Raw genomic sequence first — 17414 nt, forward strand, 5'->3', positions numbered from 1 at the left:
TCTGTGATTGTACTGTTCCCCACCCCACCTCCTGGCCCTTTCTGTTTCCCAAGCAGTTGTTTCTTTTCAATAAATGGGTTTTTTTGGCTTTGAAAACATTCTTTTTTATTGCATAAAGTAAGATACCTTAGCCCAGGAAAAAAAACAGGCACTGCAAGTCAGCATAGCGAACACCGATTCCTACTAACATTGGAACCACTGCACTTCACTCCCGTGCAGGGCACCAGACATTACTGGTGGCTTTCAGCTTCAAATTGCTCCCTCAAGGAATCCCTAATCCTTGCAGCCCCGCGCTGGGCCCCTCTAATAGCCCTGCTCTCTGGCTGTTCAAATTCAGCCTCCAGGTGTTGAACCTCCGAGTTCCATGCCTGAGTGAATCGTTCACCCTTCCCTTCACAAATGTTATGGAGGGTACAACACGCAGATATAGCTGTGGGGATGCTGTAAGGTCCAGCTTCCCATACAGAGAGCGCCAGTGGCCCTTTAAACGGCCAAAAGCACACTCCACAGTCATTCTGCACCGACTCAGCCTGTTGTTGAACTGCTCCTTGCTGCTGTCAAGGCTCCCTGTGTTTGGTTTCATGAGCCATGGCATTAAAGGGTAAGCAGGGTCTTCAAGGATCACAATGGGCTTTTCAACTTCCCCTATGGTGATCTTCTGGTCTGGGGAAAAATGTCCCGGCTTGCAGCTTCCTGAACAGGCCAGTGTTCCGAAAGATGCATGCATCATGCACCTTTCCGGGCCAGCCTGTGTCAATGTCAATGAAACGCCCATGGTGATCCACAAGTGTCTGGAGAACCATAGAGAAATACCGCTTCCGATTAACATACTCGGAGACTAGGTGAGCTGGTGCCAAAATTGGAATGTGTGTGCCATCTATCGCCCCTCCGCAGTTAGGGAAACCCATTTGTGCAAAGCCATCCACAATGTCACGCACGTTACCCGGAGTCAAGGTTCTTCCAAACAGGATGCAATTAATGGCCCTGCAAACTTGCATCAACACAATTCCAACGGTCGACTTTCCCACTCCAAATTGGTTAGCGACCGATCAGTAGCTGTCTGGAGTTGCCAGCTTCCAGAATGCAATAGCCACCTGCTTCTCCACAGTCAGGGCAGCTCTCAATCTCATCTCATCTTGCGCCGCAGGGCGGGGGCAATCTGCTCACACAGTCCCAGGAAAGTGGCTTTTCTCATCCGAAAGTTCTGCAGCCACTGCTCGTCATCCCAGACTCGCACAACAATGTGATCCCACCACTCAGTGCTTGTTTCCCGAGCCCAAAAGCAGTGTTCCATGGTGTTGAGCATGTCCGTGAATACCACAGGCAAACTCGTGTCATATGGGTTACTCTAATGGATATCGTCGGTGCCCTCACTGTCACTTTGGATCATAAGGAATAACTCCACTGCCAAACGTGACGAGACTCGTCAGCATACTCTTCAGCAGTTCAGGCTCCATTCCCGCAGATTGAAAGAGAAGACAGCGCGCGCAGTGCAAAAAAATTGAAAGATGGCGCCACATGTGGATGGAAGCACAGGGATTGCTGAGATGCAAACCGATGCATCATGGGGCGTTGGGACAGGACCAGAATGCCCTGCACTCCCTACCCCTTCCCACAAGCCACAGTGCCAGAATGGGAAGAGGTGCTCTGTGGGATAGCTGCCCATAATGCACCGCTCCCAATGCCGCTGCAAGTGCCACAAATGTGGCCACACCAGTGCACTTGTTCCTGTCATTGTGGACAGACTGCAGCGCTTTCCCTACTGCGCTCTCCAAAGGCGGGTTTAACTCAAAGCGCTCTACGTCTGCAAGTGTATCCATGCCCTTAGAAATAAGTTTACCTTCTTATGTCTAAACAAAATATCAGTGCTGCTTTTGTGATTAGTTTACAAAGTGCTATTCATTAATGGATCAGTTGTTGAAGAGCTTTCTCTAGGAGGACAAAAGTTGTTCCTGGAGTTTTAAGTATTTTAGCTGACCACTAGACTATTAAAGTGTAACCTGCATGGAAACTCTTTTCTGTCACTGTTCAGGACTCCTCTGATGCTGTCTGTTCTCAATGGGCACACAGATTGCGTTTATTCGTTGCTTAACAAAGGAGCAAACGTAGATGCCAAAGATAAATGGGGAAGAACTGCATTGCATAGAGGGGTAAGAAAATATTTCCCTTTTGTCATTTCCAAAAAAGTGTATCAATTTTAAATACAAATTGAGAATGTCTGCAGTTTTGTATCATTGCTGAATTTATTATTCTTTTTTTAATTCCACTGACATTAGTGTTCTGCTGTTCTTGGTTGATCTTCTCTTTTATTGCATTTGAGTGGTTAGATGTTTGCCTTTTTGCATTTCACCTTCAGTGTTGTTTGTACCTTTTGATTCACTTCCACTTGCAGAAGCACATTAGCTAGAAAATTCAAAGGTATCTTTTTTGTTGCGGGGGGGGAGGTGGAGGTGGGGGAGAGTATTGGAGGGAGGAAGAAAATAATTCCTTTTTTTGTGTTTCTATGTGTTTTTTTGTGTTTTCTATGCCACATGTTTCTTTACAGTCCATGCCAGATACTGCAATTAAGGAGGCCCTGGGGATTAGCATCTCACTTTAGGCCATCGCAAAAGGAAAACATACCCTATCACTAAGCTAATAATTACTGAATTTTTCTTTGCAGAGCCCACTTACTGAAGTAAGAATGACTGGGCTTATTTTGTAGTTGCCTGCTCTCAATATTATATGTTAAGGCAGTAACAGAATTTTTTTTCTTCAGTTGCACGTCTATGTGTGCACATGCATATTGTATCTTTCTTTTCCAGGCAGTTACAGGGCATGAGGAGTGCGTGGAAGCATTGCTTCAACATGGTGCTAAGTCCTTGCTACGAGACTGCCGAGGGCGAACACCTATACACTTATCAGCTGCATGTGGGCATATTGGTGTTCTAGGAGCTCTCTTGCAGTCAGCAACATCTGTGGATGCAGTACCTGCCATAGCAGACAATCATGGATATACATCACTGCACTGGGCCTGTTATAATGGTAAGTACAATGGTAAAGTGGTCTTAAATTCAAAGCTTTCGGGGCAGAAATCTATATGTAGGTGTAGATCCTAGCTCAGTGAAGCCCCAATATTGATAAGAGCATCTAAGCAATACCATAATATAAATATTAATAATAAAAAGTGTGAAACAGATGGTGCACTATTCATAAAGCAAACTAAAGACACTGGAGTCTTTTATTGTCATTAATTCTGAAAAGTGAATAAGCTTTCTGGGCGGATTTGTTGCATTTATTTTACCATTCATTCCAAAGCAGTGTACTTAGCACTTTCTTGCAAGAGAGATGGACTTTTTCTCTCTAGTGCTTCAAACATTCTCTGTCTTGCAAACTTAAGCACAATTGGAAGTAAGAAGACAGAACTCTTACAAAGCTAGCACATATAAGGTAACCGAGGAGCAAACAGATCAAGGGGAAAAGTTCAGAAACAAAATAGAACCAATTTACAAGCTGGGCTTTATAAGGTTTAGAATCTGTCTAGCTGTTAAGCAGATACAGGGCATGTTTAATCATACAGTATCCTGTTCTTTTATTCATATTATCTTGGGGGGAAAGGTATGTATCATTCACAAAAACACAAATCATTACATACCCAGATTTCAGATGTGCAAAATAGGTAACTGGACACACATGCATGATTTGTGTGTGTATCAAAAAAATTTGATCAAAGTATATCTCTTAATATTTACATCACTCCTATGCATCCATCCACAGTCGAACCTCAGAGTAACGAACGTTTCTGGTATGGAGGTTGTTTATAACTGAACAAAACATTTTGGTGGTTCTTTCAAAAGTTTACAGCTAAACATAGACTTAATACAGCATTGAAACTTTACTATGCAGAAGAAAGTGCTGCCTTTAACCGTCTTAATTTAAATGAAACAAGCACAGAAACAGTTTCCTTACCTTGTCAAATCCTTTTTTAAACATTCCCTTTACAGTTTTAGTAGTTTACGTTTAACACAGTACTGTATTGTATTTGCATTTTTTGTTTGGTTTTTTTGTCTCTGCTGCTGCCTGTTTGCAAACTTCCAGTTCCAAAGGAGGTGTGTGATTCACTGATCAGTTCGTAACTCTGGTGTTTGTAACTCTGAGGTACTATTGTACTAACTGTGACAAATCTTCATTATAGGAAAGGCTCTCAACTCTTGTGAATCACTGAATATATACCATTCTATTGACAAATATTTGAGTCTGTTTCTAAATATCATGAAACAGAACCCTTCAGCCTATATTTAATGGGAGCAGGGTCAAGCCATTAGTTGAATAATTTTTAAATAAATTGAATGTATTTTTGTATATTAACTCTAATATGATATACTGTCTCTGTGCTCATTTGTGTTTTAATATGTACTTTTTAAAAAGTAGTGAAAATGTGGGTAGGATAGCACTGTTGAAGCAGAAATCGTCCCACTTATCCCAAGAAATTATTTTAATTAGGAAGTAGTTTAATCAGAATAAAATAATTCCGCATTAACTCATCTTGAAGTATTTCACTGATATCATAAGATCCTTCTGCCTCAGATCAAACCACATGTACAAGTATTTGAAGAACAAAAGGCATCAGGAAGGGTCATAGCATTTCCCCTTCCTTTTGCTTGCTGCCTCAGTACATTCTGGAGGGTCAGAGGTTCGTTCAGAGCTTTTGCTTAATGACACAGCCACAACCTAATAATCTTCACAGGTAATTAAGGTTCTCATTTACTTCATTTTCTGCCTTTCTCCCAACTGTTAATTAGAGAAGTAAGAGCTTAAAGCTCATTTTCTAATTAGTGCTAAGGGAATAGAGAAACAGCTTATACTTCTAGGCAAAGTTACAGACTATATCTCTAAGACTAATTTTACGGAATAGAGTAAGAATAAACTAAAATTACTAGATTTCCAAAATGGCATTGTGCAAAACTAAATTATGAATGGTTGATGAGTAAGGCTACGCTTTAGTCATGGGTGTTTTTAGTAAAAGTCTCTGCCAGTAAACAAAAAGTCACAGCCCGTGACCTGTCCATGGCTTTTACAATATAGCCCTCACTGAAACTTGGGGAGGGTTGCCTGGGGGTGGGCGGGGGGCGGCCCAGGACCCCCGCTCTGCCCGCCCACCCCCCAGCAGGAGCAGAAGAGTTTGCGTGTGGGAGGGGGCAGGGCGTTGGGGCACAGGATGGGGTGAGGCAGGTTCTGGGAGGCGCTTACCTGGAGCGCTCCCCAGAAGTGGCGACATCCCCCTTGCTCAGCCCCTAGGCGGAAGTGTGTCCAGATCCCGGGCCAGGCACACCAGCAGGCTACAGAAGCCATGGAGGTCACGGAGTCCGTGACCTCTGTGACAAACTCACAGCCTTATTGATGAGTGATCCACTCTGAATTTGACCACAGTGTCTCAGTGCGACAGAAAAATTGGATGTTTTCATTCCATAACCATCTAGCCTTTAGTTTCATGTCAAACTACTGTGAGATGCGAACATATATGCAATCTCTAGCTAGAGCTACTTCCTACAAAAAATAAAATTAAAGTACTATGCATTGTTTAGATTTCATGTGTATAAGTTTGTCTAATTTAAAAAAATCAAATTAGTCAACATTTAAGTTTTAGAGAGAAGGAAGACTACCTTTCATTTCTGCATAGTCTGTTTTACATCTGTTCATGATGTATGCAGTCTCGTTATCTGTATCTTGAAAAATAAAAACATTTAGCGTTCTAAACTGCAGTTTCTTTAAAATTGTAAAAATTGCAGAGACTGTGAAAATTCTAAAAAATTAGTTAAAATCGGTCTTACTAGGCAAATCTTTTACTAAAAATATCAAATAAAATAAATCCAAGGAGTTTTATGCGGAGGAGTTTAGGTAGGATTACTAGCCCTGAGACTGTTTTTTGTCAAGCTGTTGAAGCAAGAAGTAATAAATACATTTTCCTTGGTGTATTTTGCAAGGGTGCATTGGAGTTGAATTTTGACTGACTACTATGTATCTGTGCTCTTACTTCTGTGAGAGCTTAGTCCCTGAAAAAAAGATGTGACAACAGCAATGGAAACAGATGAAATGGGTTGAGTTAAATCTGCTTCTTCAGGGTTGGCATTTGGGTTAGAATGTGAGCTTTGATCTTGTTCAAACAGATTGCAGAGTTCACCACAATAGCTTTCTTAGTATATACAGCCTGCTGCGTACTAATATGTGATAGACAATAAGCAAATTAAACATGTTTGGTTGTAAGATTTCAAAGATGGTTGTTTTAATGTGTGGTTAAGTAATGGATCTGATGATGATTTGGGGACAAGTGTAAGCATATTTTTTGTTTTGGCCAATGAGTAATGTGGACTAGATTTTATATATCTTTCTTTTTGTCTTTGCCAGTGATAATGATATCCTGGAAAGGATCCTTGAACATGCAGGACTAAACTCTAGAAACACAATGCTGTGGCATCCAAGATTGGCGTCTTTATTTAGAATCTTTAAAAACTTGCTTTTTATGGTGCAGTAATTGACAAACATTGGTTTAAAATATCTTTGACGCAGGAAACGAGCCAAGGAACAAAATATCATTCTACAAATTGAGGCAGATCCTCAAAATATTTAATGTTTTCCTTTGCTTTCGTTATGTGATTGGAAAGCTCTGATTAACAGTAAATAGGAAGATGAAAATTGCAGTTGTGCTTGAGTGGAGAAAACTAAGCTGTTAGGTGTAGCCCTTATCTATAGTTACAGGTTATTTTAAATAATTACCCACTCCAATCTGAGGGTTTATACCCAGTCTGTGAGGGTTCAGCTCCAAAATCAAGTACAATGGAGAGGTTATCAATAGAAGGGGGGCCATGGAGCACAATAGGGACAACAAAGTCTCTTTTTGTAACACTTACTTTTTATTGGCCAACCAAACAGTATACACACAGCAGTCCGGTAAAGGAGAGCGAGAACAATACGAAACATCTAGCATTTGCTTTACTTACACCATCCGTTGTGGAAAAACCCAAAGAGTCAGTCATCATCCTCATTGTCATCATTCTCAGCAGCATTAGCAGCAGCAGCGGTGGTGGTCATCCTGGGATCTCCTCAAGCATGCAGGGCCTGATACATCTTTTATAATGTTTCGCTGACACCCACTTGGTTCAAATGTATTGAAGAAGGCTTAAACCCCTTTTACTTATTTGAACTTCCACATCCCACTACCTTTGGCATGACCCAGTTTCCTTAGGCTAACTTGTTAGTTCCCCTTATACTTGTTAACATGTACATCTCTCAGTTACCATACTGGTGGTTAGGACAATGCTGATGCTTTGTTTGCAAAATCCCCCAAATACTCTATGCGGCTTTAACTGATACATTGCCACATATTTCCTAAATTTCAGCAGCTGACTGTTTCGTCTTATGATATAGAGTCAGTCATTGGCTGACACGAGTAACTAACCAGTCTTCAGGCCTGAGGCCTTGTTTGGCTAAGGTATATATTTTACAAGCCTAAGGCTGTAGGCCTGTGTTACAACATTAATTCATTCTTACATTTCACCTCTGTAATCTAAATATGCATGATATCATTTATTCTTGGCTAATTGGTATTTGTCTGAAGAATCAGTGAGAGAATTTCCAGTATGACACATAGAGGCTTATCAGCATTGTCATCCATATCAGTTTCAGTGGCATTATTTATGGCCAAACTCCAGGAAAAATTCCACTAGGACGATGTCCCTTTCAGAGAGAGATGAAACACTGCAATCTAAAGTTTTTTTTTCAGTTGGGTAAGGATGCAGGAGAGACCCTTGTCCCTCCAACATATGAGCAGACAGTTCAGGAGAGAAGAAAATTATCAAAATCAAGAAGCAGATGTTTTCTTGCTGCCTTTATATAGAAGGAGCTTACACCTAAGAGAGGACTGTAAATGTTTGAATAAATATCACTGTGTATGCAAGGAATATATACTGGGATAATTAATTACAGTGAATAATATAGAAGCAAGAACATATTTGCTTTGTAATTTTACAGTTTAAATTATTTTAAAGTTTGGGTCATGATTCCTTTCAGCCCATGTTGTGGATGTACTCAATTTGAGACTCCACGTTATTCAGCAGTTCAGTGGGGAAAAAAAGCAAACCCCAAAAAACATTTGTTTCCACTAGAGAAAGGAGTACAACAGAAGAAAATCTTCCAACTGGACTAAGTAGTTAGTCTGTTGAATTAACTGTAAAGCTACCATATTATAAGAGCTAAGTTAGCTAAACATTCTTCATGTGCCCCAGACAATGCATCATGACTTCAAAGTTCATAAATTTCTTCAGTACTGGGCCTAATATTCTGATTGTACTTGTGGCTTCCAGATTCCTAAAAATGCACTGTGTTTTTGTTCATCCCCAGATACAGCCATATCTAAAGTAATTCAAGTGTGCATTTGAGACTTTCAAATGAAATGTCATTTAATTTACCTTGGTTGTTTTTGTTTTTAATATCTGATTTTAAAACTTTTAGGTCATGACAGCTGTGTAGAGCTTCTTTTGGAACAGGAAGTTTTCCAGAAAATGGAAGGAAATTCTTTCAGCCCATTGCATTGTGCTGTGTAAGGAAGTCCAAGATTACTGTAACTGATTTCATTATAATATTTAATAAAAGCACAATCATTCTCTAAGTAACAGCCTGTTTAATTTTTTAATAGGATAAATGACAATGAAGGTGCTGCAGAAATGTTAATTGATACGTTGGGTGCTGGCATTGTAAATTCAACAGATGCAAAAGGAAGGTAGGAATATAACTGCACTTAGAAACAGTGCACTACAAACAGTAATCTCCTTGTTTTTGTGTCACAGCTTTAATGTTTTTTAAACTTATTTGGCATATTCGTCTTCTTTTCTATTTAAAGACTTTTTTTGTTATATACTAAAAATGTTGTTGGGGATTTTTAAAAACCTTGTATTGTGTTGTTAGAGCCGAATTGATTTTTAATTTTGTAGGAGAGCTTGGGCATTTTTATAATTGCATAAACATTTGTGCAATATAAATCTTTATGCCCATTAACTATATTGTCCATTTTATTTTTCTAAGTCATCCTTGTCCATATTATGGACTTACTGGTTGCTAAATATTCATTTTAAATTTGAGGCCAATTATTTTTAAAAACAGAAAAATGATCTTCTAATGGCAACTGTGACCACTCTACCAATAACGACATCAGTGTATTTTTATGGTAGTGACTGCCCACACTGGTACAATTGCAGGATCACAGTCAAAGTTTGCACCTGTGAATAAAACATTATGTATGTTTCCTGGATGTAAGCCCATTTCCTCTTGATTTCTTTTAGAACCCCCCTTCATGCAGCAGCTTTTACAGATCATGTGGAGTGTTTACAGCTTCTACTCAGTCATAATGCTCAAGTAAATGCTGTAGATTCTTCTGGAAAGACTCCTCTAATGATGGCTGCAGAAAATGGGCAAACTAACACCGTTGGTAAAGAGAGAGCTTAAATATCTTCTACTTTAACTTTTAATAATGTACAGTAATATTATACTATAGATATTGTTACTTTAAAATTACCATATGTTATGCATTCACACATTTATTAGAAGTATATTATTTTAGGTTTTAATCTTCATTTTATAAAGTGGAAAATTGATAATTCCTTTAGGAACACACTATTTAGTTAATGCAAACTTTTATTTCCTTCAGAGGTGCTGGTTAGCAGTGCTAAGGCTGATCTGACCTTGCAAGATAGCAGTAAAAACACAGCACTCCATTTGGCTTGCAGCAAGGTGGGTGTCAGTTTCTATTTGAGCCCTTTTTTGCATGTTAATGAGAAACTATTTTTCAAGATATGATCTTTGTCAAACTCTGTAAAATCTCCAGAAACTACTTCAAAAAGACATACAAAACAATTTCTTCAATGAGTGTTATCTGACAAACATGTTTCCTGTATATTTAGGGTCATGAAACTAGTGCCTTGTTAATACTGGAGAAGATTACGGATAGAAACCTCATCAATGCCACCAATGCAGCCTTGCAAACGTATGTATGGCCACTGAACAATATTTTACAGTCAGATTTTCAATATATTTCTGCTGTTAGTAAAACTAATAATTATATAAACAATTTTAAGTGTTCAGGTTTCCATCTGAATAAGAGAGAGAATATTGGAAAAATCTTATGCCATCATGGCTCAAGGAATTCTACTAGGAATGACAACAATCTTATGAGATGATCTAGAGGATAGTAGTCTTGTGTGTTGATTCTTTATAAGCACTATTCAGCTTTTTCTATTAAAAATTAAATAGTAGTTAATTCCAATGATCGTTACAAATACCTAATTTGCTGTTTTAAAAAAAAGGAGGGTGACTTAACTAATTATAAAAATACTAGCTGGAGAATACTTTTTGTTTACCTTTATTAAAACAATGTGACAATATGGTGTTTTCTAGCTAACATTATGTCTAAAAACTTTTATCTCAGAACTCTATTTTTTGAGCCTGGTTATCGGGAAATTCAAAATTTAAGAATCATTTCATTCTATAAAGCTGTGAAATGTATTTGGAACTGGGATGGAGGATTTTAATAACTGATTCCTCTGGGTTTTTTCTCTTAAGTGATATTGGCAGCTTAGAACATGGATTTCTAAAATCTTTTAATTAGGCCTTAAATTTTTGTTTTCTTCTGATTGTTATCAGGGTTGCTAAATGACTCTTGGGTGTTTTAGCATTTAGCAACCCTGTCATGTGTTCCTGCTCCTCTGTTGGAATCTCTCTCATCCAATTGTTGCTCAGTGGATTTCCTTACAGTATCACCTTCTGTCAATTAGGGGCTGCTTTGATTTGGGACTTAGACAGGTAGGCTGCTGTTCTTTGCTGCTCACCATGCTGGATCTTAAGCAGCATGGAACACACTAAGCAAGAAGAAGAGTGAAGATGAGGTGATGGCTGGTTGCCCTGGTGCTTGGCTAATGAGAGGCAGAAAGAGGTGGAGAAAAAACAAACTGGGAGACAAAAGGGGGAACAAAATAAGATAAAGAGAATGGGGGCACACTAAGGAGGATGGGGACAGTCTCTTCTAACTTCTTCCAAACAACCTGAATCAACCATACGGCTCATGTGCCTCTCCAGGGGAAAATCAATGACCTTTTTCTCACTGGCAAGAAGTGTCATGCACTTAGCTGCACAAAACTTGAGTAATTTTAATGTTTAAAATATTTTACTGGTATGGAAGCTTATTTTACAATCAGTTACACTGAGTTCCTAAACCAAGTGCATCACATCTTGCTAAAAAACATTACATAATTTGTGATGCACTTGGTTTAGGAACTCAATCCAGTAGGCCCAAATTATAAATAACTTTTTCAAATGGATTTCAGTTTATTCATGGTGTGAAATGCTTCTTACTTCTTGAACTTTAATATCTTGAGCTACAGACAATGGGTGCAATTCTTTTTCATGTAGTGTCCCTGTGGATGCTTCTCTTCAGGTGCACATATGCGCCTCGAGCCCTTGATCGGAGATTTTCAGTTAGCAGTGACCATTCAGCCTACACATGTTGCCTATGGCTCCTTGTTCTGGATACCAAGGCTGTATAGGGATGTGCTGGCAAACTGCCCTCAGTTCCTTCTCATCTGGGAGGCAGTGACCATGAGTTGGTTGAGTTCAGGATCCTGACGCAGGGAAGAAAGGTAAGCAGCAGGATACGGACCCTGGACTTCAGGAAAGCAGACTTCGACTCCCTCAGGGAACGGATGGCCAGGATCCCCTGGGGGACTAACTTGAAGGGGAAAGGAGTCCAGGAGAGCTGGCTGTATTTCAAGGAATCCCTGTTGAGGTTACAGAGACAAACCATCCCAATGAGTCGAAAGAATAGTAAATATGGCAGGCGACCAGCTTGGCTTAATGGTGAAATCCTAGCGGATCTTAAACATAAAAAAGAAGCTTACAAGAAGTGGAAGGTTGGACATATGACCAGGGAAGAGTATAAAAATATTGCTCGGGCATGTAGGAATGAAATCAGGAGGGCCAAATCGCACCTGGAGCTGCAGCTAGTGAGAGATGTCAAGAGTAACAAGAAGGGTTTTTTCAGGTATGTTGGCAACAAGAAGAAAGCCAAGGAAAGTGTGGGCCCCTTACTGAATGAGGGAGGCAACCTAGTGACAGAGGATGTGGAAAAAGCTAATGTACTCAATGCTTTTTTTGCCTCTGTTTTCACTAACAAGGTCAGCTCCCAGACTGCTGCGCTGGGCATCACAAAATAGGGAAGAGATGGCCAGCCCTCTGTGGAGATAGAGGTGATTAGGGACTATTTAGAAAAGCTGGACGTGCACAAGTCCATGGGGCCGGACGAGTTGCATCCGAGAGTGCTGAAGGAATTGGCGGCTGTGATTGCAGAGCCATTGGCCATTATCTTTGAAAACTCGTGGCGAACCGGGGAAGTCCCGGATGACTGGAAAAAGGCTAATGTAGTGCCAATCTTTAAAAAAGGGAAGAAGGAGGATCCTGGGAACTACAGGCCAGTCAGCCTCACCTCAGTCCCTGGAAAAATCATGGAGCAGGTCCTCAAAGAATCAATCCTGAAGCACTTGCATGAGAGGAAAGTGATCAGGAACAGCCAGCATGGATTCACCAAGGGAAGGTCATGCCTGACTAATCTAATCGCCTTTTATGATGATTACTGGTTCTGTGGATGAAGGGAAAGCAGTGGATGTATTGTTTCTTGACTTTAGCAAAGCTTTTGACACGGTCTCCCACAGTATTCTTGTCAGCAAGTTAAGGAAGTATGGGCTGGATGAATGCACTATAAGGTGGGTAGAAAGTTGGCTAGATTGTCAGGCTCAACGGGTAGTGATCAATGGCTCCATGTCTAGTTGGCAGCCAGTATCAAGTGGAGTGCCCCAAGGGTCGGTCCTGGGGCCAGTTTTGTTCAATATCTTCATAAATGATCTGGAGGATGGTGTGGATTGCACTCTCAGCAAATTTGCGGATGATACTAAACTGGGAGGAGTGGCAGATACGCTGGAGGGGAGGGATAGGATACAGAAGGACCTAGACAAATTGGAGGATTGGGCCAAAAGAAATCTGATGAGGTTCAATAAGGATAAGTGCAGGGTCCTGCACTTAGGATGGAAGAATCCAATGCACCGCTACAGACTAGGGACCGAATGGCTAGGCAGCAGTTCTGCGGAAAAGGACCTAGGGGTGACAGTGCACGAGAAGCTGGATATGAGTCAGCAGTGTGCCCTTGTTGCCAAGAAGGCCAATGGCATTTTGGGATGTATAAGTAGGGGCATAGCGAGCAGATCGAGGGACGTGATCGTCCCCCTCTATTCGACATTGGTGAGGCCTCATCTGGAGTACTGTGTCCAGTTTTGGGCCCCACACTACAAGAAGGATGTGGATAAATTGGAGAGGGTCCAGCGAAGGGCAACAAAAATTATTAGGGGTCTAGAACACATGACTTATGAGGAAAGGCTGAGGGAGCTGGGATTGTTTAGCCTGCAGAAGAGAAGAATGAGGGGGGATTTGATAGCTGCTTTCAACTACCTGAAAGGGGGTTCCAAAGAGTTTGGCTCTAGACTGTTCTCAATGGTAGCAGATGACAGAACGAGGAGTAATGGTCTCAAGTTGCAGTGGGGGAGGTTTAAATTGGATATTAGGAAAAACTTTTTCACTAAGAGGGTGGTGAAACACTGGAATGCGTTACCTAGGGAGGTGGTAGAATCTCCTTCCTTAGAGGTTTTTAAGGTCAGGCTTGACAAAGCCCTGGCTGGGATGATTTAACTGGGAATTGGTCCTGCTTTGAGCAGGGGGTTGGACTAGATGACCTTCAGGGGTCCCTTCCAACCCTGATATTCTATGATTCTATGATCTGCCTTGGCCTGTGACAGAGCCCTAGCATGTCCACATTGACTGTGCCTCAGCTTTTCTAATATTCCTATAGTGATTAAGATATTGTTTATAGTTGTTAATGTACTTCTAATTAGTCAGTTAGGTAAGTAGCAAGAGGATTATTTTACTCCCTTCTTTCCCCTCAGGGAGATGTATCTTATTCCTGGCTGGGCATACCTGGTTTGCCAGATCTCAAACATTGCCTCTCATGCTGAGAGGCTATACTTGTGAATGACAGCCACTCTGTGTGTGTCTGTTGCTTGAGGGAGTCCTGTGTCTCCCAGAAGGGTAACTTCTGCCTAGCCCTCAACTCCAGGGCAAGGAAAAACAGAGAGACTAAACTCAGACTGGTAATGAAGGAACGCTCCCTTCAGCCAGCTTCTGAGTGCGGTCAGGAGACATCCCATCCCCTCTCCCCCCTCTTTTTGGAGGCTTCAGGGAAGGCTTCCAAAAAGAGGATTGTGGACTCTCACCTTAAGGAGCCAGCTCCAAATAGGCCCAGTTCCCTGGTGAGATCTACTGTCTCCGAAGCCTTATCCTCTTGACTCAATACTGTTGAATCGAAGGACTCCTCCTCCAGTACTGGTGGGGCCGTAAGGTCCTGTAGCATGAAGGAGAGAAATGACTCCGATAGGCCCTTAGTACCTTCTACTAGTAAGGAAGGCAAAAGCAGAGACACTCAATGATGTTTAGCCCAACCATTGGTACCCATGCATGCAGAATCCTGGGCATCAAGTAAGCAACAGCACCAGACACCATTGGCGTCCACTTTAGTACACCCGCCATCAGTGGTACCACTGGCTACAGCAACTGTGGCCTCAGCTACCGCATCAGTACCAATCCCCTACTCGATACCACAGGAGTTCAGATATACTAAGGACCACTCTATAACGGAGTCCCAGTTCCTCATGAGTACTGAGCATGTTTGAGTACTCAGACTCTGAGCTACTGTTCTCCAATACTGGAGGAGACTCCACTATTTTCTGCAGATAGTCATCCATTGCATGTAATGGAGGGGAGGATGAAGGGAAGTCCCTGCTGGTCTCCTGTTTCTCTTTAGGGTTCCCCAACATATCCCTTCAGGAACACATTCTCTGCAAATCATAGGGAAGATTAGGCTCATTATCAAGGGTGGTGGAACCAACCCTGCATGCCACCCCCAATGCTATATGGGCCCCCCCAGTAGCAATATTGTGATCCTTGGGCTGCCTATCAACAATTTGCCAAACTACTGATACTGTCTCATAGGTAGGCCAGAGTTGTACAGCCCTCTCCTCCCTAACCAGCGGGCAGTGGAGTCCTGCGTAAAATGTAGGAGTGCTAGTTCCCTGGTTAAACATTTAACTGTGTAACCAATAAAATTTTAATCAGTTACACGGTTACTTTTTTAACCACTATTTACATCCCTAAGCCAAATATAATTTTATAAATTATAACAGATTCATAGCTTTTATTGAACATCTGCCACAAGAATATAGGGAGCAATTCCAATCCACTGCGTCAGGGGGTCAGTTGGTGTCCAGAACTGCTTTTCAAGAATCCTAAGTTGCTGCAGACACTGTTGCCAGGTCCATCTCCATAGTGGTAGTGGTGATGTGCAGGGCATCTTGACTCCATCCCTCGGGATTTCTGAGAAATAGAAAACACAGTGGAGGGACCTCCCCTTCGATGGTTGTAAGCTGTTCTTGGAAACCACAGATGAGTCCTTGCATACTCTAAAGGAGTGTAGGGCTACTTTACTATCACTGGGTATATATACACCTACAAATAAGAAAAGGTTTAGTGAGTCACAGACTGCCACTGATCGCATCCTATTCAGTTTTCTGGGTTCGATAGGTCCACTAAACCCCTTCCCCCACCCCACAGAAAGAGACGTAGATTTTGGAGAGGGAGGGCCTCCCAACCATCGTCCAAGATCACCCAGTTGTCTTCAAAGCAACAGGTTTGATAGGTTGGTCAAGGGTTCACATCCTACTGCACCCCTGGATTTACAGCTGCACTCGTTAGCCCACCTCCCGCCTTTAGAGACCACCTTGCCTAGTTCCAGCATGCTTGGAGATGGATCACTACAGACAACTGGGTTATAGAGGTCATAAAATGAATGGTATACTTTGATTTTATGTCCCTCCCTCCCTTTGACACCCCCCCCCCATCCCTCTTCAGGGACCGCTCTTGCAAGCTTTTATTGAGACAAGAAGTGAACTCTCTCAGTTAGGAGCAATAGAGGCAGTTCCTCCTCCTCACAGGGGCAGGTGATTTTACTCTAAGTATTTCCTTGTGCCAAGGATGTTACTTAGATCTAAGACTTCTAAACAAGTTTGTGAAGTCTCAAAAGTTCAGAATGTGTGGCTGGCAGCTATAATTTCTTCATTATAGAAAGGGGTTTGGTTTTCAGCCCACAGCATATAAGATTCATATTTCCATATAACAATGTACCCATTGCACAGAAAATACCTATACTTCACTATAGGCTAGGATCATTTCCAATAATGAGTGCTTTCCTTCAGTGTTTCCTTGGCCCCAAGGTTGTTCTCAAAAGTCTTGGCAGTAGTGGTTGCTTACCTTTGACAAGAAGCGATCGTACTCTTCCTATACCTTGACAACCAGCTACTCAAGGGCCACTCCTACGAAGCAATGCTGTCTTCTATCCAGATGGTCCTTGCTGTGGTCCAGAGTTGGGTCTGTAGCTGAATGTAAAAAAGTCCACATCTAACCCTTGTACAGAAGGTACAGTTTATAGAGACATATTTGGGCTCACTGACAGCCAGAACCTATCTTCCTTTAGCAGCTTCTTAACTTTGTCATTTCTGGATGGGCAGTTCAGGGGAGCCCTTGAACCACAATAAGGAATGGACTTCAGCTCCTGGGACATGTGGCAACTTGCACCTTTTTGACAAATCACACGAGGCTACCTCTCCATTGCTTCCAGAGTTGGCTCAAAGCAGCATATTCTCCAATCTAACACATCTTGGACAGACAGTTGATAGTTCCTCTTCAAGTGAGGGACTCTTTAGACTGGTGGAAGGATCAACTCAATGTCTGTGAAGGTGTTCCTTTCTGTTGCCCAGCCCCATCAGTGACTTTAACAACAGATGCATCACTGTTGGGATGGGGAGCCTTCCTCAATACCCTCACAACTCAGGGTACGTGAACAACTCAAGAAATCACCCTGATCCCCATCCCTATGCAGCAAAGTCGTGAAAATGTGGAATTGGAGCATAGCTCATCAGATCCAAATTTCACCAGTCTACCTCCCAGGTATTCAGAACAACACCGCTGATGTCCTCAGCAGACACTTCTCACAGGATTAGGAATAGAAGCTAGATGCCCAAGTTCTCCACAGTATATTCCTAAAATGGGGACTGCCAGAAGTGGATCTGTTCACCATATCCAGGAAGTGTCCTGTTTTCTGCTCAAGAGGGGGTCTGGGCCACGACCCTTGGGAGATGCCTTTCTTCCATCTTGGAAGAAGGATCTATATGCATTTCCTCAAACACTGCTACTACTGACGGTGATGAACAAGATCAGATAGGGCAGAATCAAAGTTA

General features: G+C 41.7%; 1 protein-coding gene across 2 annotated transcripts in view; it reads left to right on the top strand.

The window, feature by feature from the left end:
* Positions 1–17414, top strand: part of ANKRD28 (ankyrin repeat domain 28) — a 227539-nt gene that overhangs the window by 189938 nt on the left and 20187 nt on the right. For both annotated transcript variants that reach the window (XM_084621173.1, XM_084621172.1), the window contains exons 20-26: positions 2033–2150; positions 2805–3024; positions 8488–8575; positions 8672–8755; positions 9315–9460; positions 9680–9762; positions 9933–10015. In XM_084621173.1, coding sequence (XP_084477299.1) covers positions 2033–2150; positions 2805–3024; positions 8488–8575; positions 8672–8755; positions 9315–9460; positions 9680–9762; positions 9933–10015 — 822 coding nt within the window. The remainder of the gene's footprint in view (positions 1–2032; positions 2151–2804; positions 3025–8487; positions 8576–8671; positions 8756–9314; positions 9461–9679; positions 9763–9932; positions 10016–17414) is intronic.

Source organism: Lepidochelys olivacea, assembly GCF_965140295.1.
Source record: "Lepidochelys olivacea isolate rLepOli2 genome assembly, chromosome: 2".
NCBI classification, from domain to species: Eukaryota; Metazoa; Chordata; order Testudines; family Cheloniidae; genus Lepidochelys; species Lepidochelys olivacea.